Source organism: Crinia signifera, chromosome 2, assembly GCF_055691185.1.
Source record: "Crinia signifera chromosome 2, ASM5569118v1, whole genome shotgun sequence".
In the NCBI taxonomy this organism is placed as follows: Eukaryota; Metazoa; Chordata; class Amphibia; order Anura; family Myobatrachidae; genus Crinia; species Crinia signifera.
The window spans coordinates 404,452,684-404,474,389 of NC_139218.1; the positions used below are offsets into that span (position 1 = coordinate 404,452,684).

The window sequence follows — 21,706 nt, forward strand, 5'->3', positions numbered from 1 at the left end:
AAGGGCCCAGTGGGGGCCCCTTACCCTTAAGTGACAGCAGCAGCTGCAATTCTTCTCCTCTGCCCAGCACACACTTCACTGTGGCCATGGAGGTGCTTAAAATACAATATTTTCTCAGGATTTTTTTCTAAGGGTATAATGTGAATAATGTGAGGAGTAATGTACATAAGGTAAAGTGGTACTACTGTGTGATGTACAGTAACGTGAATAAGGGACACCATCGCATGATATAATATGAATAAGTTGCACTACTGTGTGGCATAATTTGAATTGGGGGTACTATTGTGTGGCCATGCCCCTTCCCAGCAAGAACACAGCCCTGTTTGGGCTGCACTGTTTCTATTTAAAATATTGCGGGTAGGAGCACAATGATGACTGCTATGATGAGGGTTGATGGTGCTGGGAAAGGGGAGCAGGGTCAGAGGCGGAACTAGGGGGCACCAGACAAAATCTTGCCTAGGGCATCATTTAGGCTAGGGCCGGCTCTGTCAGAAACTATGTGTGGTTGTGGAGGGGGTTGTGACAACCTCTGTTGTGAGAGTGGCGAGGGTAAGGTCTCCATCTTCTTGCACAGATTCTCTGGCCTCCTGGTAGGAGATGTAGCAGCCACCACTCAGCCAACCAGTCTGTGATCTCATGGATCACTCATCCGGCCAATGGCGATGCAAGCGATCTGATGTGGTGTGCCCAGAAGCAGCAATTGATCGCACATATACTGTATATATTCAAAAAATGGATCACTGCAGGATAATGAACAGGTTCTCGAGATCTAGGTGATTTATAACTAGGTATATGCTATAAATCTTGGTGGTAGGGTACTGTCCAATGTTTCTCTGATATGCAGACTGTGGTGCCCACTGTCTCCCTCCTATATGTATGCGTTGTGGAGATGTGGAGTTGTGAAATTTGGGTCTGTATATCTCCTATTACTAGAGTGGAATCTCCTTGATCTATAGGCAAAAACGTGTGGCTGGGTGTTCAGAAGGAATGTGCAATGCGTAGTGCAGCATATCGCTCTACTGTATCCGATATGCACAGCCTTGTACAGACTTCACAATGAGAAGAACATGGTGCATTTTCAATGTGTGTACTTTTTTCTTTCTGTCACAGTTTTGTATTTAACGATGTTCAGAGTCACTCAGAGCAGCTCTGGAAGTTCTATCGCTTTGGCCTCATAAGAGAATACAATGAACGCCCGGCCCTCCCCCCACCATTCATCGTGTTTAGCCATCTGTACCTCATCCTGCAATGCGTCATCTGCAGACAGCCGCCATGGGGCTACGGAGTACTGCGTGAGTGTGACACCACCATTACCGCGGGGTTAGGTGTGTATGCTGTGTAATAATTGTCACACATTGTCCTTGCAGGACGCGTGCTAGATAAATGCCAGGAGTCATCGCTGCTGTCCTGGGAATCTTATATGAAGGACAACTACCAACAAAAACAGCAGGAGGAGCAGAGCCAGAAACACCTGGTGAAGGGAACGTCCGAGAGGTAAATCTCCACGTCCCAGGTTACCCACTGTTATTACATTGTACAGTTATGGAAGGAACGTGTTCTTATACTGACACCAGTGTACAGCTCCCGGGGAAGGGTCACAGTGTAATCTCCATGTCCCAGGTTACCCGCTGTTATTACATTGTACAGTTATGGAAGGAACGTGTTCTTATACTGACACCAGTGTACAGCTCCCGGGGAAGGGTCACAGTGTAATCTCCACGTCCCAGGTTACCCGCTGTTATTACATTGTACAGCTATGGAAGGAACGTGTTCTTATACTGACACCAGAGTACAGCTCCCGGGGAAGGGTCACAGTGTAATCTCCACGTCCCAGGTTACCCGCTGTTATTACATTGTACAGTTATGGAAGGAACGTGTTCTTATACTGACACCAGTGTACAGCTCCCGGGGAAGGGTCACAGTGTAATCTCCACGTCCCAGGTTACCCGCTGTTATTACATTGTACAGTTATGGAAGGAACGTGTTCTTATACTGACACCAGTGTACAGCTCCCGGGGAAGGGTCACAGTGTAATCTCCACGTCCCAGGTTACCCGCTGTTATTACATTGTACAGTTATGGAAGGAACGTGTTCTTATACTGACACCAGTGTACAGCTCCCGGGGAAGGGTCACAGTGTAATCTCCACGTCCCAGGTTACCCACTGTTATTACATTGTACAGTTATGGAAGGAACGTGTTCTTATACTGACACCAGTGTACTGATCCCGGGCAAGGGTCACGGTGTAATCTCCACGTCCCAGGTTTCCCGATGTTATTACATTGTACAGTTATGGAAGGATTGTGTTCTTATACTGACACCAGTGTACAGCTCCCGGGGAAGGGTCACAGTGTAATCTCCACGTCCCAGGTTACCCGCTGTTATTACATTGTACAGTTATGGAAGGAACGTGTTCTTATACTGACACCAGTGTACAGCTCCCGGGGAAGGGTCACAGTATAATCTCCACGTCCCAGGTTATCCGCTGTTATTACATTGTACAGTTATGGAAGGATTGTGTTCTTATACTGACACCAGTGTACAGCTCCCGGGGAAGGGTCACAGTGTAATCTCCACGTCCCAGGTTACCCGCTGTTATTACATTGTACAGTTATGGAAGGAACGTGTTCTTATACTGACACCAGTGTACAGCTCCCGGGGAAGGGTCACAGTGTAATCTCCATGTCCCAGGTTACCCGCTGTTATTACATTGTACAGTTATGGAAGGAACGTGTTCTTATACTGACACCAGTGTACAGCTCCCGGGGAAGGGTCACAGTGTAATCTCCACGTCCCAGGTTACCCGCTGTTATTACATTGTACAGATATGGAAGGAACGTGTTCTTATACTGACACCAGAGTACAGCTCCCGGGGAAGGGTCACAGTATAATCTCCACGTCCCAGGTTACCCGCTGTTATTACATTGTACAGTTATGGAAGGAACGTGTTCTTATACTGACACCAGTGTACAGCTCCCGGGGAAGGGTCACAGTGTAATCTCCACGTCCCAGGTTACCCGCTGTTATTACATTGTACAGTTATGGAAGGAACGTGTTCTTATACTGACACCAGTGTGCAGCTCCCGGGGAAGGGTCACAGTGTAATCTCCACGTCCCAGGTTACCCGCTGTTATTACATTGTACAGTTATGGAAGGAACGTGTTCTTATACTGACACCAGTGTACTGATCCCGGGGAAGGGTCACAGTGTAATCTCCACGTCCCAGGTTACCCGCTGTTATTACATTGTACAGTTATGGAAGGAACGTGTTCTTATACGGACACCAGTGTACTGCTCCCGGGGAAGGGTCACAGTGTAATCTCCACGTCCCAGGTTACCCGCTGTTATTACATTGTACAGTTATGGAAGGAACGTGTTCTTATACTGACACCAGTGTACAGCTCCCGGGGAAGGGTCACAGTGTAATCTCCACGTCCCAGGTTACCCGCTGTTATTACATTGTACAGTTATGGAAGGATTGTGTTCTTATACTGACACCAGTGTACTGATCCCGGGGAAGGGTCACAGTGTAATCTCCACGTCCCAGGTTACCCGCTGTTATTACATTGTACAGTTATGGAAGGAACGTGTTCTTATACTGACACCAGTGTACAGCTCCCGGGGAAGGGTTACAGTGTAATCTCCATGTCCCAGGTTACCCGCTGTTATTACATTGTACAGTTATGGAAGGAACGTGTTCTTATACTGACACCAGTGTACAGCTCCCGGGGAAGGGTCACAGTGTAATCTCCACGTCCCAGGTTATCCGCTGTTATTACATTGTACAGTTATGGAAGGAACGTGTTCTTATACTGACACCAGTGTACAGCTCCCGGGGAAGGGTCACAGTGTAATCTCCACGTCCCAGGTTACCCGCTGTTATTACATTGTACAGTTATGGAAGGAACGTGTTCTTATACTGACACCAGTGTACAGCTCCCGGGGAAGGGTCACAGTGTAATCTCCACGTCCCAGGTTACCCGCTGTTATAACATTGTACAGTTATGGAAGGAACGTGTTCTTATACTGACACCAGTGTACAGCTCCCGGGGAAGGGTCACAGTGTAATCTCCACATCCCAGGTTACCCGCTGTTATTACATTGTACAGTTATGGAAGGAACGTGTTCTTATACTGACACCAGTGTGCAGCTCCCGGGGAAGGGTCACAGTGTAATCTCCACGTCCCAGGTTACCCGCTGTTATTACATTGTACAGTTATGGAAGGATTGTGTTCTTATACTGACACCAGTGTACAGCTCCCGGGGAAGGGTCACAGTGTAATCTCCACGTCCCAGGTTACCCGCTGTTATTACATTGTACAGTTATGGAAGGATTGTGTTCTTATACTGACACCAGTGTACAGCTCCCGGGGAAGGGTCACAGTGTAATCTCCACGTCCCAGGTTACCCGCTGTTACTACATTGTACAGTTATGGAAGGAACGTGTTCTTATACTGACACCAGTGTACAGCTCCCGGGGAAGGGTCACAGTATAATCTCCACGTCCCAGGTTTCCCGCTGTTATTACATTGTACAGTTATGGAAGGAACGTGTTCTTATACTGACACCAGTGTACAGCTCCCGGGGAAGGGTCACAGTGTAATCTCCACGTCCCAGGTTACCCGCTGTTATGACATTGTACAGTTATGGAAGGAACGTGTTCTTATACTGACACCAGTGTACAGCTCCCGGGGAAGGGTCACAGTGTAATCTCCACGTCCCAGGTTACCCGCTGTTATTACATTGTACAGCTATGGAAGGAACGTGTTCTTATACTGACACCAGTGTACTGATCCCGGGGAAGGGTCACAGTGTAATCTCCACGTCCCAGGTTACCCGCTGTTATAACATTGTACAGTTATGGAAGGAACGTGTTCTTATACTGACACCAGTGTACAGCTCCCAGGGAAGGGTCACAGTGTAATCTCCACGTCCCAGGTTACCCGCTGTTATTACATTGTACAGTTATGGAAGGAACGTGTTCTTATACTGACACCAGTGTACTGCTCCCGGGGAAGGGTCACAGTGTAATCACCACGTCCCAGGTTACCCGATGTTATTACATTGTACAGTTATGGAAGGAACGTGTTCTTATACTGACACCAGTGTACTGCTCCCGGGGAAGGGTCACAGTGTAATCTCCACGTCCCAGGTTACCCGATGTTATTACATTGTACAGTTATGGAAGGAACGTGTTCTTATACTGACACCAGTGTACAGCTCCCGGGGAAGGGTCACAGTGTAATCTCCACGTCCCAGGTTACCCGCTGTTATTACACTGTACAGTTATGGAAGGAACGTGTTCTTATACTGACACCAGTGTGCAGCTCCCGGGGAAGGGTCACAGTGTAATCTCCACGTCCCAGGTTACCCGCTGTTATTACATTGTACAGTTATGGAAGGAACGTGTTCTTATACTGACACCAGTGTACAGCTCACGGGGAAGGGTCACAGTGTAATCTCCACGTCCCAGGTTATCCGCTGTTATTACATTGTACAGTTATGGAAGGAACGTGTTCTTATACTGACACCAGTGTGCAGCTCCCGGGGAAGGGTCACAGTGTAATCTCCACGTCCCAGGTTACCCGCTGTTATTACATTGTACAGTTATGGAAGGAACGTGTTCTTATACTGACACCAGTGTACAGCTCCCGGGGAAGGGTCACAGTGTAATCTCCACGTCCCAGGTTACCCGCTGTTATTACATTGTACAGTTATGGAAGGAACGTGTTCTTATAGGCCCTTATTCTGATCGGTGCGGCCGGAGCCGCATATGCGGCTCTGACCGCACCAGGCGAATCCCCGCCTTCCATACGGATCGCCACGGCCGTCCGTACGCGGACATGTGGCGATCCGCATGAATGTGTACGGGGATACGCCTCCTCCATGGTGGGAGCAGCCCCTGCATTCGATGGTCGCCGAACATCGAATGCAGGGCCGCACGCTCCACCAGGTCCCGCAACACAAGACCACACGGACACTTGTCCGTGTGAAATCTTGTATGGGGGCGGGCAGCTGACATCCGGCGATGTCAGATGCCCGCCCTGTACCCACGCGTCACAGCCTCATTACCATGCATACGCCCCGCGTTTGCATGGGAACGCCCATGAAACGCGGGGCGTATGCATATGTAAATGAGGCTTAGTAGCCCCTCACGCCCCTATCCACCCCCTTTGCGGCGGTCAAAAAACTTGTGCGGCGATTTCGCCTGCACATGCGCAGAGTGCCCTCTGCACATGCGCAGACCGAAAACATCGGCGGAACGGCCGCAAGCGGCCGTTACCGCTTCAATCAGAATAACCTCCAAACTGACACCAGTGTACAGCTCCCGGGGAAGGGTCACAGTGTAATCTCCATGTCCCAGGTTACCCGCTGTTATTACATTGTACAGTTATGGAAGGAACGTGTTCTTATACTGACACCAGTGTACAGCTCCCGGGGAAGGGTCACAGTGTAATCTCCACGTCCCAGGTTACCCGCTGTTATTACATTGTACAGCTATGGAAGGAACGTGTTCTTATACTGACACCAGTGTACAGCTCCCGGGGAAGGGTCACAGTGTAATCTCCACGTCCCAGGTTACCCGCTGTTATTACATTGTACAGCTATGGAAGGAACGTGTTCTTATACTGACACCAGTGTACAGCTCCCGGGGAAGGGTCACAGTGTAATCTCCACGTCCCAGGTTACCCGCTGTTATTACATTGTACAGTTATGGAAGGAACGTGTTCTTATACTGACACCAGTGTGCAGCTCCCGGGGAAGGGTCACAGTGTAATCTCCACGTCCCAGGTTACCCGCTGTTATTACATTGTACAGTTATGGAAGGAACGTGTTCTTATACTAACACCAGTGTACAGCTCCCGGGGAAGGGTCACAGTGTAATCTTCAAGTCCCAGGTTACCCGCTGTTATTACATTGTACAGTTATGGAAGGAACGTGTTCTTATACTGACACCAGTGTACAGCTCCCGGGGAAGGGTCACCGTGTAATCTCCACGTCCCAGGTTACCTGCTGTTATTACATTGTACAGCTATGGAAGGAACGTGTTCTTATACTGACACCAGTGTACTGATCCCGGGGAAGGGTCACAGTGTAATCTCCACGTCCCAGGTTACCCGCTGTTATTACATTGTACAGTTATGGAAGGAACGTGTTCTTATACTGACACCAGTGTACAGCTCCCGGGGAAGGGTCACAGTGTAATCTCCATGTCCCAGGTTACCCGCTGTTATTACATTGTACAGTTATGGAAGGAACGTGTTCTTATACTAACACCAGTGTACAGCTCCCGGGGAAGGGTCACAGTGTAATCTCCACGTCCCAGGTTACCCGCTGTTATGACATTGTACAGTTATGGAAGGAACGTGTACTTTTACTGACACCAGTGTACAGCTCCCGGGGAAGGGTCACAGTGTAATCTCCACGTCCCAGGTTACCCGCTGTTATTACATTGTACAGTTATGGAAGGAACGTGTTCTTATACTGACACCAGTGTACAGCTCCCGGGGAAGGGTCACCGTGTAATCTCCACGTCCCAGGTTACCCGCTGTTATTACATTGTACAGCTATGGAAGGAACGTGTTCTTATACTGACACCAGTGTACTGATCCCGGGGAAGGGTCACAGTGTAATCTCCACGTCCCAGGTTACCCGCTGTTATTACATTGTACAGTTATGGAAGAAACGTGTTCTTATACTGACACCAGTGTACAGCTCCCGGGGAAGGGTCACAGTGTAATCTCCATGTCCCAGGTTACCCGCTGTTATTACATTGTACAGTTATGGAAGGAACGTGTACTTATACTGACACCAGTGTACAGCTCCCGGGGAAGGGTCACAGTGTAATCTCCACGTCCCAGGCTACCCGCTGTTATTACATTGTACAGTTATGGAAGGAACGTGTTCTTATACTGACACCAGTGTACAGCTCCCGGGGAAGGGTCACAGTGTAATCTCCACGTCCCAGGCTACCCGCTGTTATTACATTGTACAGTTATGGAAGGAACGTGTTCTTATACTGACACCAGTGTGCAGCTCCCGGGGAAGGGTCACAGTGTAATCTCCATGTCCCAGGTTACCCGCTGTTATTACATTGTACAGTTATGGAAGGAACGTGTGCTTATACTGACACCAGTGTACAGCTTATTACAGTGTACAGTGTACAGAAGGATGGCTGTTCATCTATCAGCCATGAGACGGGAAGCCCTCTGTGTTACAAACATGCACCACGTATGCTACAACCGTGACTAATACATATGTGACCACATACATCTAGCGTGTGCATTAGAAAGCTTTATACTCACACCATGCCAAGGCATGATTTGTAGCACCTGACATCTTTTCCTGAAACTTTTTTCATTAACATGCAATTTATCTGCAAAATGATGAAAATCGGATGCACAATCAGCATTTGCTGATTAAAATATGTGTCACAGTTACATTCCTTGGCTGCATCTGCATATAAAATACTATGCTGCTGTAACATTTCATTCCGTGTGTAGATACAGCAGCAGTCACATAGTGAATACAGGCATGCCACATATTATTTTAATCAGCAGAAGCAGTTTGTGCATCCTATCCACATAGCTTTGCAGGTAAAATACATTTTAAATTAAAAGGTTGCAATAAAAAACACAGGGTGCTCCCGAATCACATGGCGCTCACCCATTATGTGTAACATGACTTGTAACACGTATAGGATAGATGTACATGTGGGACCATACAGTATGTACCTCACAGCACAAATGTCATCCAGTTGGACAATATTGGATCATTAATGGAGTGTTCAGAATCTTGCCAAGGAGAAAATATGATGGAGTCAGATGGGGTCAGTCATTCATTGCAGATCCACACATGGAGGTTTGGGCTTCGTCGCCTCCCGCAGGGTAATTTCTGGATGTGACTTTTTAGTTTAAGAAAGGATGCTGACAGGGGAACAGAACTGTAATCAACAGGAGCGAGGTAGCCAGAGATTCAAGGACAGGCAAGGAGTTGGGGATGGCAGCATATAGAACAATGGTTAGCAGTCCAAGGGGCAGATGTACTAAGCCATGGGTAGAGATAAAGTACTATATCATTTGCCCGCAGCACCACCAGTATCTATAGCCATATCGGCAGTGCTTCTAATAACCTAGTACCTGCAGGGCTTTAGGCTCTTAGTGACTGTCCTGTCGGTTATGTTGATCGTTTGTAGCTTGGAGATGAAGACGTTGCACTGTTATCAGAGCGGCAGTCAGTAGCGCACGAAAGGGGGGGGTTCTGAGTACCCAGAACCCCCCCCTAGGAGTCTAAGGACTAGAGTCTGAAAGCTGAGGGTCCCCTCTTTCCATGGGTACAAGAATTTTAAAAATCGGCCCTTGGGAACCGGAGATATCTGACTTCAAAGCAGTGGTCCCCATCCAAGCCTGTTAATTGCTCTTCCAAGTCAGATATTTCAGGTTCTGTCTGACGTAGAGTTTTTCTGAGTTGTGCCCAGAACCAGAGATATCAGCCTTCCAGCAGCTGGTTACTGCTCCAGCTCCACACACCTGGTATGTAGTTTTATATACTCGTTGGCAGATTGCTCCGCCTCCTGAACTCTGATCCCCTAGTGCCCAATACCATTTGGTAGATGAGATTCTCTAGTTTTTAATTCCATTTCTATTTCTGGGAACTGGAGATATCTGCAGTCAAGCAAGCTGTCATCCCACCAGAAAATTATTATTATTATTATTATATATACATTTGGTCTATCTATAATACTTTAACTGACCCGGCATATACTGGGTCACCTAAGTGTCCATCTCTGTGCTTTGCTCCGCCCCTCTGGAAACCCCCTTCCGAAAATCCTGCGTTTGCCCCTGGCAGTGATGGTCATGGAGTCCCTCACTAGAGGCCCTGACGTTGCTGTGCAAGTAGGCCTCAATTGGGTTGGGTTCTAACATATAGGGGGTGATTCTGGTTACCGAACTCCATCAATGGTGAAGATCTGTACATGGGCATAAGCGATTATGAACATGTGCAGGTCTTCTCTGCGGGTACCTTGCACAGTGTCCGAGTTGCTCACACCGGAGGGGGGATAGAGAAGGTGGCCAGGGTTTCAGGGGGAGCCCACAAAAATGCTGGATGCGGCCAGGAAAACGCTGGGTGTCCACTTGCAAATGGGGCTGGCCAGCTGCCTACCGTGGGTGGGACGCTGACATTACTGCCCTGTTCTCAGACCAGATAGCCGCTAATCTAAGTCACCAGAGAGTGACTTATGCGACGCGATGCTGGACTCTGGACTGGGTATTTTTGTGCAACCTATTCAAAGTTTGCGGGGCAGGGGGACCACATGCCACCAACATTTATTTGTTTGGGGTGAGGGGGAGCACTATGCCACCAATGTTTATTTATAAGGCCACTGGCCACTAATTATTTTATTATCAGCCTGGTGCCCACTGCCCTGGGGTACCAGGGACAGCCTCGGGCTTCAGTCCGGGCCAGTGGCACCCTGGAGGGGGGGGACAGACCAATTTATTGGGTTGGTCCCCATTCCCCCAGGGACCCAGCCCAGGCTGACCAGCCACAGAGGTAATGCTTAAAGACCTTATATAATAAATGTCCCCCCGGCTGTGGCATTACCCTGATGGCTGTTTGAGCCCGGTGCTGGTTTACAAAATACAGGGACTCCCTACTCCTTTTGGAAACCAGGACCGGACCAGACCAAGAGCCTGGTGCTGGTTTCTCGAATATAGGGGAACCCAGGGCTGGTCATGATCGTTGGGTGGAACCCCACACCATTTTTTACATTATTTATTTATTTTTCTATTATAGACACATGAAGATGACACTCCCCCAGGCTTTATCCCATTATTTAAATTTGAAGACTTTCTTTTCCCCCTGAAGTGTCTGAAACCGTTTTTGTGAGATATTTGAAATTTGTCATTATGAATCTCTGGCACAAATCTCTCAGTGTGTAGGGCCCTTTAGATGTGTGAGTGCTACAGGAATCATTCGATGGTCAGCATTTAGCTGGGGCAGGCGCTTACACGACCGGCGGGAGGCGTTACATGGCAATACCGCTGCTCTGCGATCCAACCACAATCAGACCCATAGCGCATAGCCATTCGTTCTGTTAGGGTTTATCACACTGAGAACTTCCCTGTGAAGGAAGGAGATTGATCAGCACAGGGCATATAACAGGAGACTGGCAGATCCCACATTCTTCACCGGCCACCTGGTGGCGCTAGTGCCCAGGGTGGACTATAAGTAGTGCATGTGATCTGCACCTTGTGTTACTGTTGCGAATATCTCAGGATATAATGTTTCCTTTTTTTGTCCCCCATGCAGTGTGTCTGGAGCGTTGCATCTGTTACAGATGGAGAAAGGGGGCGAGGGTTACCAGCTGGATGGACAGTTGTTATCACTGGAAATGCGGGTGAGAAATGACACATAGAACAAGATGGCAGATAAGAGCCATGCTGCCCATCTATTCTACACATCTGAACACTTTTATGATGTCCCTATGTCTACCCCATGCATGTGGAAATTGGTCTACGTGTTAAGGTGGACTCTGATGTATCACAGATGTGTATGGCCATCCAATCCCCCTCAAGCTTTCCAGGACAATCTGTAGATGGGCTTCACTCAGGTGACTGTCAAAAATGAAGACCACGGCCTGTAGATCTACAGGACAGTCACCGGAGTGCAGCCCATCTACATATTGTGTGTTAAGAACTAGGCCAGGTACACCGGGTGCGTCTTTAAGATACGAGCAGTGTCGTGCCAGCATACCCCGGAGTACCGGCCATCTACAGATACTTTATACCTGTATGTATATTTATTGAGAACAGACCCTTGTTTCACGCCCACAGTTACTTTAAATGATTATGTAGGCTGCCTAGCTTACAAAATCCCCTGTTGGACAGGGGATGGGAAAAAATATGGCGTACAGTTGTAAGATGGCGCCCCTAGTGTTGAACTTACTATTAGATCAAAAAAGCTTTACAATATTTATCTTCTCGAAAGCATGTTAAAGAAGTCCATATATTTCAAATATTTATTAAAAAGTCTCTTATTCAAACATTGATGGCAACATGGCAGGTGGTGGGATATGTTGGGGGGGGGTAGCTGGTGGAGATGTTGTGGGGGGGGGCTGCAGAGATGCTGGTGGGAGGGTGTGGTCCGGGTGGAGATGGGGGTGGGGGTGCATGCGGAGATGCTGGTGGGAGAGTGGGTGTGTGTGCGGCTGGATATGCAGGTGGGAGGGGTGCGGGTGGAGATGCTGTGGGGAAGGGGTTGTGTGCGGGCAGAGACTCTCTCGGGAGAAGGGGGTGGTGGTGGGGGGATGAAGATGTTGCCAGGAGGGGGTGCGGTGTGGGTGGCAATACAAATCCCTGTGCTTGGCCTCCCCATGTCCTGGCTGAGAAGCGGCTTCTCAGCGCAACTGTGCGGTCAGCAGGGGTGGTGGAAGGGGACACCGGGCAACTTTCCCGAGCTCCTGCCCCAATATCCCACAAACTCCCTCGTCTGCTGCCCTCTGTGCCGCTCCTGCCCTCACAACCTCCCCACACCACTGCCACCAGTCCCCCCCTGGAGACGGTGGGTCGCTGCCGCAGAGCCGGTGTATGTTAAACACACTCCTGCCAGTTGGGGCCTACCTGCCATCCGGAAGCCGGGGCCTCGATTTCTAACTGCCGCCTGACGGAATGTGTCCAATTCAATGCACTCACAGTGATCCTTGTTCCAATGCTGGGGTGCTGTTTGTATATGCCTACATGAGGCTAGTAGAAAAATCAGGGACAAGGCACTCACCAGACTTTTTAAATGCGCGTACCCGCCGGTCGTACGTCGGATTGAAGATCCTACCTACTGCAGTAAAGATCTGTCAATCCGTCCTCAGATTGGGTGCCGATTGTATGCAGATTGTGAGATGATCGTGTGCACTTGCCTCGTCAGACCATCGTCAGATCCGGCAGAGCAAACAGCTATGTATAGCGTTCAGCAGGTATACACCAAGCCTCACTAGTCACAAAGCACAAATGCACAGATCTAAAATGGCTGCTGTTATTTGTCCCCCACAACTAGTCCTGCCCATTATTTAAATTTCAAAAACGACAGTCACTGTGCACACCTGATGCACCAAAACGACAGTCGGACGACCATCGCAAACGACTCGCGATCGTTTGACGATCGTAAGTACAAAAATACACCATCTTATGCAAATCGTGAGTCTGGGCCCGGGGGAGAGCTCCCGAGAAGTTCACAGCAAATCGTTTCACGATCGACACATGATCGTGATCGTTCTGGTGTGTACGAGGCCTTATGCTTGACCGATGGTTGGCCATTCGCTCTCTGAATTTGCAGGATGTCTTCCCCACATATGTTAATCCGCAAGGACACTTCAATAAATAGACAACATATTCAGAGATACAAGTCAGTCGATAATGTATGTCCAACTTTTTCCCACTGTGGGGGTGATAGACCTGCACCATGCTGATCTGCTACCAAACGCTCCTGTATGCTTTGACTATTTCTGCTCCTTGATAAAGGTCCGAATCGTCGGGGCTCTAGTATTATGGCAAAATACCTGGATGTCTACATATGAAATAAAGACTATATTTACTTTTATCAAAGTGAGGTTCCTTTGATATTGTGGCGAGTGTGCATTCCCTTTGGGAGAACATATATATATATATATATATATATATTTCCCGATGTGCTGCGTTTGGCAAGATGCTGACGACCATTGTGACAGAGAATAGAGTGGGACTGACAGGTGGCTCTCAAATGGTAACTAAGTATAGAGGGTGATAAACCTCAGGTATATAAAACATAGTAATACAATAAAAAGGTTTATACAAAACCAAATACGACTTCTAAATGTCGCACAAAGTTGGGAAAATTGGATGGTTTCGATTTTTCCACAAGTATCTAAATGAATTCTCCCCTATTTAGGCGTAAATGGGAGACACAATAGGGAGAGACATGGTGCAGATCATAATGATAAAAAGAATTTAATACAGTGGATACACTTACAAGATGCTGACGACCACCACGATTGGATGGATTCAATCTTTTGTTTTGCTAAAGATATTTGTAGCAGAAGGAAATAGCGTATCTTACGATAAATGATGCGGTGCGGTAATAGGAGAGAGAGTTGTTGTACATTGATATAGTATTTGACTCTTGCACTGGTGTATTGTAAAAAGCTAGTGCTTTATTGTTAACCAAAATTCGGGGGAATGGATGGATATCCCCCCCCACACCCCTATCCCTTTATCACACCCACCCTGAGTGTGCAATCCCCACCCATGTATGCAAACTTTCAAGGTTTATTTTGGACACACCCCAGGATTAGCAGCACAGCCCACCCACCTCCTCTCAATAGGTAGAGCGCAATATATCTTGTACTTCGAATACAAGCTTATGGTTGACATAGACATAATCAAAATGAATATGTTGACATGAGTTTCAAGTCGTCATATGTCGACAGACACCAAAAAAACTTACTGCGTCCCCTGGCATGGCTTGCTGCGCTTGGCACACTATTATATTCCCACTCTGTGCCCACCTGCATAGTGAGGTATGAAATACTGTACCACCTTTTGTTGAAAACCTAGACATCGTCTACCCAGTGACCGCATACCTAAGCAGCGGGTTTACGGAATCTACTTTATTTCATTTAGTTCTCGTGACTTGGTCGGTGTAAAATCTCGCTACATGCCTAATAATGACCCCATTTCTCTGTGACAGATGGCTAAGACCACGCAGTGCCTCACCTGGATCATATCTGCGCTTAAAGAGAACGGCATTACCAGCAAAACTCTCATTTTAGGTAAGAGACAGGTGGCTGTATATAACGAGTGCATATATAATGGACGGTAAGAAGACAGGCAGGTGTATATAACAGGTATATATTGTGCACTGTAAGAAGAAACAGACAGGAATATATAAAGCAGTAATAATAGCATGCATGGGGCAGGTCAGGGACATTTAGGCGTGACCCCAATATCTGCCTTTATGACTCTGTTTATGTTCATAACATGTGCTGAATGAGGGAGTCCCACCACATGATATAATGCTGTACTGTACGGTAGGATACATATACTGTATGAGAGAATCACACCGAATGATCTAAAACTGTACTGTACAATAAGATACATATATGAGAAAATCACACCGCATGATATAAAGCGGTACTGTACAGTAGGATACATATGAGGAAATCACACCGCATAATATAAAGCTGTACTGTACAGTAGGATACATATGAGGGAATCACACTGCATGACATAAAGCTGTACTGTACAGTAGGATACATATGAGGGAATCACACCGAATGATATAAAGCTGTACTGTACAATAGGATACATATGAGGGAATCACACCACATGATCTAAAGCTGTACTGTACAGTAGGATACATATGAGGGAATCACACCGAATGATATAAAGCTGTACTGTACAATAGGATACATATATGAGGGAATCACACCACATGATATAAAGCTGTACTGTACAGTAGGATACATATGAGGAAATCACACCGAATGATATAAAGCTGTACTGTACAATAGGATACATATATGAGGGAATCACACCACATGATATAAAGCTGTACTGTACAGTAGGATACATATGAGGGAATCACACCGAATGATATAAAGCTGTACTGTACAATAGGATACATATATGAGGGAATCACACCGAATGATATAAAGCTGTACTGTACAATAGGATACATATATGAGGGAATCACACCACATGATATAAAGCTGTACTGTACAATAGGACACATATATGAGGTAATCACACCACATGATATAAAGCTGTACTGTACAATAGGATACATATATGAGGGAATCACACCACATGATAAAGCTGTACTGTACAGTAGGATACATATGAGGGAATCACACTGAATGATATAAAGCTGTACTATACAATAGGATACATATATGAGGGAATCACACCACATGATATAAAGCTGTACTATACAATAGGATACATATATGAGGGAATCACACCACATGATATAAAGCTGTACTGTACAGTAGGATACATATATGAGGGAATCACACCACATAATATAAAGCTGTACTGTACAATAGGATACATATATGAGGGAATCACACTGCATGATATTATGCTGCACTGTACAGTAGGATATATATATATATATATATATATATATAAATCACACCACATGATATAAAGCTGTACTTTACAGTAGGATACATATGGAGGGAATCACACCAAACGATATAAAGCTGTACTGTACAATAGGATACATATATGAGGGAATCACACCACATAATATAAGGCTGTACTGTACAGTAGGATACATATATGAGGGAATCACACCACTTGATATAAAGCTGTACTGTACAATAGGATGCATATATGAGGGAATCACACCGCATGATATAATGCTTCACTATACAGTAGGATACATATATGAGGGAATCACACCACATGATATAATGCTGCACTATACAGTAGGATACATATATGAGGGAATCACACCAAATGATATAATGCTGTACTGTACAATAGGATGCATATATGAGGGAATCACACCGCATGATATAATGCTTCACTATACAGTAGGATACATATATGAGGGAATCACACCACATGATATAATGCTGCACTATACAGTAGGATACATATATGAGGGAATCACACCAAATGATATAATGCTGTACTGTACAATAGGATACATATATGAGGGAATCACACCACATGATATAAAGCTGTACTATACAGTAGGATACATATACTGTATGAGGGAATCACACCGCATGATCTAAAACTGTACTGTACAATAGGATACATATATGAGGGAATCACACCACATGATACAATACTGCACTATACAGTAGGATAAATATGAGGGAATCACACCGAATGATATAAATCTGTACTGTACAATAGGATACATATATGAGGGAATCACACCACATAATATAAGGCTGTACTGTGCAGTAGGATACATATATGTGGGAATCACACCACATAATATAAAGCTGTACTGTACAATAGGATACATATATGAGGGAATCACACCGCATGATATAATGCTGCACTATACAGTAGGATACATATATGAGGGAATCACACCACATGATGAAATGCTGCACTATACAGTAGGATACATATATGAGGGAATCACACCAAATGATATAATGCTGTACTGTACAATAGGATACATATATGAGGGAATCACACCACATGATATAAAGCTGTACTGTACAATAGGATACATATATGAGGGAATCACACCACATGATATAAAGCTGTACTATACAGTAAGATACATATACTGTATGAGGGAATCACACCGCATGATCTAAAACTGTACTGTACAATAGGATACATATATGAGGGAATCACACCACATGATACAATACTGCACTATACAGTAGGATAAATATGAGGGAATCACACCGAATGATATAAATCTGTACTGTACAATAGGATACATATATGAGGGAATCACACCACATAATAAAAGGCTGTACTGTGCAGTAGGATACATATATGTGGGAATCACACCACATAATATAAAGCTGTACTGTACAATAGGATACATATATGAGGGAATCACACCGCATGATATAATGCTGCACTATACAGTAGGATACATATATGAGGGAATCACACCACATGATGAAATGCTGCACTATACAGTAGGATACATATATGAGGGAATCACACCAAATGATATAATGCTGTACTGTACAATAGGATACATATATGAGGGAATCACACCACATGATACAATACTGCACTATACAGTAGGATACATATGAGGGAATCACACCGAATGATATAAAGCTGTACTGTACAATAGGATACATATATGTGGGAATCGCACCACATGATATAAGGCTGTACTGTACAACAGGATACATATGAGGGAATTACACCGCATGATATAAAACTGTACTGTAAGGTAGGACACATATGAGGGAATCACACCACATGATATAATGCTGTACTGTACAATAGGATACATCACACCGCATGATATAAAGCTGTGCAGTAGGATACATATATGTGGGAATCACACTGCATGATATAATGTTGTACTGTACAGTAGGTTACATATATATGAAGAAATCACATCACATGATATAAAGCCGTACTGTACAATAGGATACATATATATGAAGGAATCACATCACATGATATAAAGCCGCACTGTACAATAGAATACATATATGAGTGAATTACACCGCATGATATAAAGCTGCACTGTACAATAGGATACATATATGTGGGAATCACACCACATGATATAAGGCTGTACTGTACAACAGGATACATATATGAGGGAATTACACTGCATGATATAAAACTGTAGTGTACAGTAGGATACATATATGGGGGAATCACACCACATGATATAAGGCTGTACTGTACAACATGATACATATATGAGGGAATTACACTGCATGATATAAAACTGTAGTGTACAGTAGGATACATATATGTGGGAAACACACCGCATGATATAATGCTGTAGTTTACAATAGGATACATATATGTGGGAAACACACAGCATTATATAATGCTGTACTATACAGTAGGATATATATATATATATATATATATATATATATATATATATATATATATATATATATATATATATATATATATATATATATATATATAGGAATCACACCACATGATATAAAGCTGTACTGTACAACAGGATACATATATGTGGGAATCACACCAAATGACATAAAGCTGTACTGTACAATAGGATACATATATGAGGGAATTACACTGCATGATATAAAGCTGTACTATACAGTAGGATACATATATGAGGGAATCACTCCGCATGATATAAAGCTGTACTGTACAATGGGATACATATATGATGGAATCACACCACATATTATAAAGCTGTACTGTATAATAGGATACATAAGGGAAGCACACCACATGATATAAAGCTGTACTGTACAATAGGTTACATATATTTGGGAATCACACCACATGATATAAAGCTGTATTGTACAATAGGTTACAAATATGTGGGAATCACACCGCATGATATAAAGCTGTACTGTACAGTAGAATACATATATGAGGGAATCACAGCACATGATATAAAGCTGTACTGTACAGTAGAATACATATATGAGGGAATCACAGCACATGATATAAAGCTGTACTGTACAATAGAATACATATAAAAGGGAATCACACTGCATGATATAATGCTGTACTGTATAATGTGATACATATATGAGGGAAACACACAGCATGATATAAAGCTGCACTGTACAAAATGATACATACTGTATAAGGGAATCACACTGCATGATATCATGCTGTACTGAATCATTTGATACATATATGAAGGAATGGAGATCAGACTGTCCAGGGCTATGTATCTGCCGTATTATTAGTATTGTATTCCTTTATTTATATGGCACCACTAGGGATCCACAGCACCAAATTGCAGAGTACATGAATGAATAAGCAGAACTGTGACTCACTTAGTTATCAGCAGAGAATAATTGAATAATACTAGAATAATTATCAGCATGGCAGAAAGCCACAAGATTTGGTGCCATCAAAGATGGTTTAAGTAAGAGAAGAAAAAAGCACATGAGGAGAGAGGGCCCTGCCTGTGAGACATACATTGTAAAAGGGAGAGGCAGACAGACAGGAGTGACACAGACTGGTTAGAAGTGATCAAGTAACAGTTGGTTAGGATGAGAGCTGGCTGGACTTGGGTTGACATTCAGGTAAAAAAAATAGTGAAAAACCCCATGTCGACCTTTTGACTGTCGAACTAATGATCTGTCAAACCAATGACCTTTCGACCTAGACCCATGTCGACTTTTTCCCATGTCAACCTAATGGTGTCAACCTAATGACTGTCGACCAAATGATCCCAACCCCTGTACTTGGTGAAGAAGTCTGTCTTAAGAGCCTATTTGAAGTTTTGTAGAGCGGTGGAGAGCCTTAAAGGGAGAGAGTTCCAGAGGTAGAGAACAGCACATGAAAGTCTTGGAGGTAGGAGTGGGTGGGAGTAATCAGTAGACAGATGAGGCGGCGTACATTAGCAGAGCGAAGTGGATGGGTAGGAATAATGAGGTCAGAGATGTAAATTTGAGTGGAGTGAGACCATTGTCAGGGATGGGGCTCTTGGTAGAATCCTGGTTGAGAGGTTTTGATTCTGGAATATGTTTATGGGATGTTCTGAATGGGTGGTGGAAAGGAGAGGGCGCAGACAAGGATTAGTCCAAGACAGTGCATTTGGGGGCTAGAGGAGATAGTAGGGTCATCAATAGATAATGAGAGTGTCGGAGGTGAGATTGTGCATCTGGAACATTATGTATATGGGAACACTCACAAGCAGAACTGCTTTGTATATATGGGTGTGTTGGTTTTTTGGCAAGGTCCTTTGGCGCTGCTTCTGATGCTGTGCTGCCTCACTGTTACAAAATAGGACTATCCCTTAAAGTCCCAAAATGTTACAAGTTTGACAGAAAAGATTTAGTACCAGTGTTGGCGCTGCATCAGTTTCTATATAGTCTAATGCAGTGGTTCTCAAACTCGATCCTCAGGACCCCACAAAGTTCATGTTTTCCAGGTCTCCTGACTAATACAATCATTACTGACTGACACATTTTAAAAGATACACAGGTGGAGCTAATTTCACTTGATTCTGTGAGGAAACCTGCAAAAACAGGGATTTTGTACTTACCGTAAATCCTTTTCTCCGAGTCCACAGGTGTCACTGGAGCGTCAGTGGGGAAAAGAAGGGTTACTGCCGGGGGCATGGGCACTTTAAATTTAAATGAGTATGACCAATTCCTTCCCTTCTACTTCCCCTCCCAGACAGTCAAAGATTGTGCCCAGAGGGAGCTGGAAGTGAAAAACACACTTCGGAAGAGGTTAAACAAACACACATATAACAATCATACAATGATAGATTGGAAAGTGAAAAAGCAGTGCGAAACAACCACAAAAGATAACACAAGGAAGTTCCAACAGTCATAACCGGAAATAACCTTGGCAGGAAGAAACTTCAAGGTTTCAAGGTTGGGACAAAACATCTGACTTTCTGATGGAGAATCATGAGAACCGTGACTTCCTCCCTTCGTATGCATTGGAGTCCATTGGGGCAGTAATGGGAAGGGGGAAAGCCAAATGGGAAGGGGAAAAGCCAAGGGGCCGATGGGGCGTCCACCCCCATTGCCTCCAGATCTCGTGTCCGGGCAAAGTACAGGGGCCACTGGTAATTGTGTCAAGATGCCATCAGGTCCACTTGAGTGTGACCCATACAGCATACCAAGTGTTGGAACACCTGAGGATGGAGATAGCATTCTCCTTGATGTACATTTTGCCGACTTAGGAAGTCAGCCTCCAATTGTCCATGCCGGGTATGAAGATTGTCGTAATGGCCTGCACGTGGGCTTGAGACCACAACTGGATCCAGCTCACCTCCTTAATGGCCAATTCACTACATGTGCTGCCTTGTTTTTCGATATAGACGATGGGCATATGGGCCAGCCTTGGAGAAGGTGGTGCACCTGAAGTAAGGCATAATACACCACTCTGAGCTCCAGTAAATTTAATCGACTGGATGTTCGAGGTCCAAAGGCCCTGGAATTGGCAGTCAAGGGTGACCGTCCACCCCCACCCACAGAGACTGACATCCATGGTGAGAAGGGTCCAGTTCCAGATGTCTAATTTCTTGCCCTCCCG

The 21,706-nt window shown here is 45.1% G+C and overlaps 1 protein-coding gene across 1 annotated transcript in view; it reads left to right on the forward strand.

Moving 5' to 3' along the window:
• Positions 1–21,706, forward strand: part of LOC146058639 (transient receptor potential cation channel subfamily M member 2-like) — a 263,946-nt gene that overhangs the window by 236,472 nt on the left and 5,768 nt on the right. The window contains exons 22-25 of the mRNA XM_083170912.1: positions 1,111–1,292; positions 1,368–1,494; positions 11,313–11,400; positions 14,718–14,799. Coding sequence (XP_083027038.1) covers positions 1,111–1,292; positions 1,368–1,494; positions 11,313–11,400; positions 14,718–14,799 — 479 coding nt within the window. The remainder of the gene's footprint in view (positions 1–1,110; positions 1,293–1,367; positions 1,495–11,312; positions 11,401–14,717; positions 14,800–21,706) is intronic.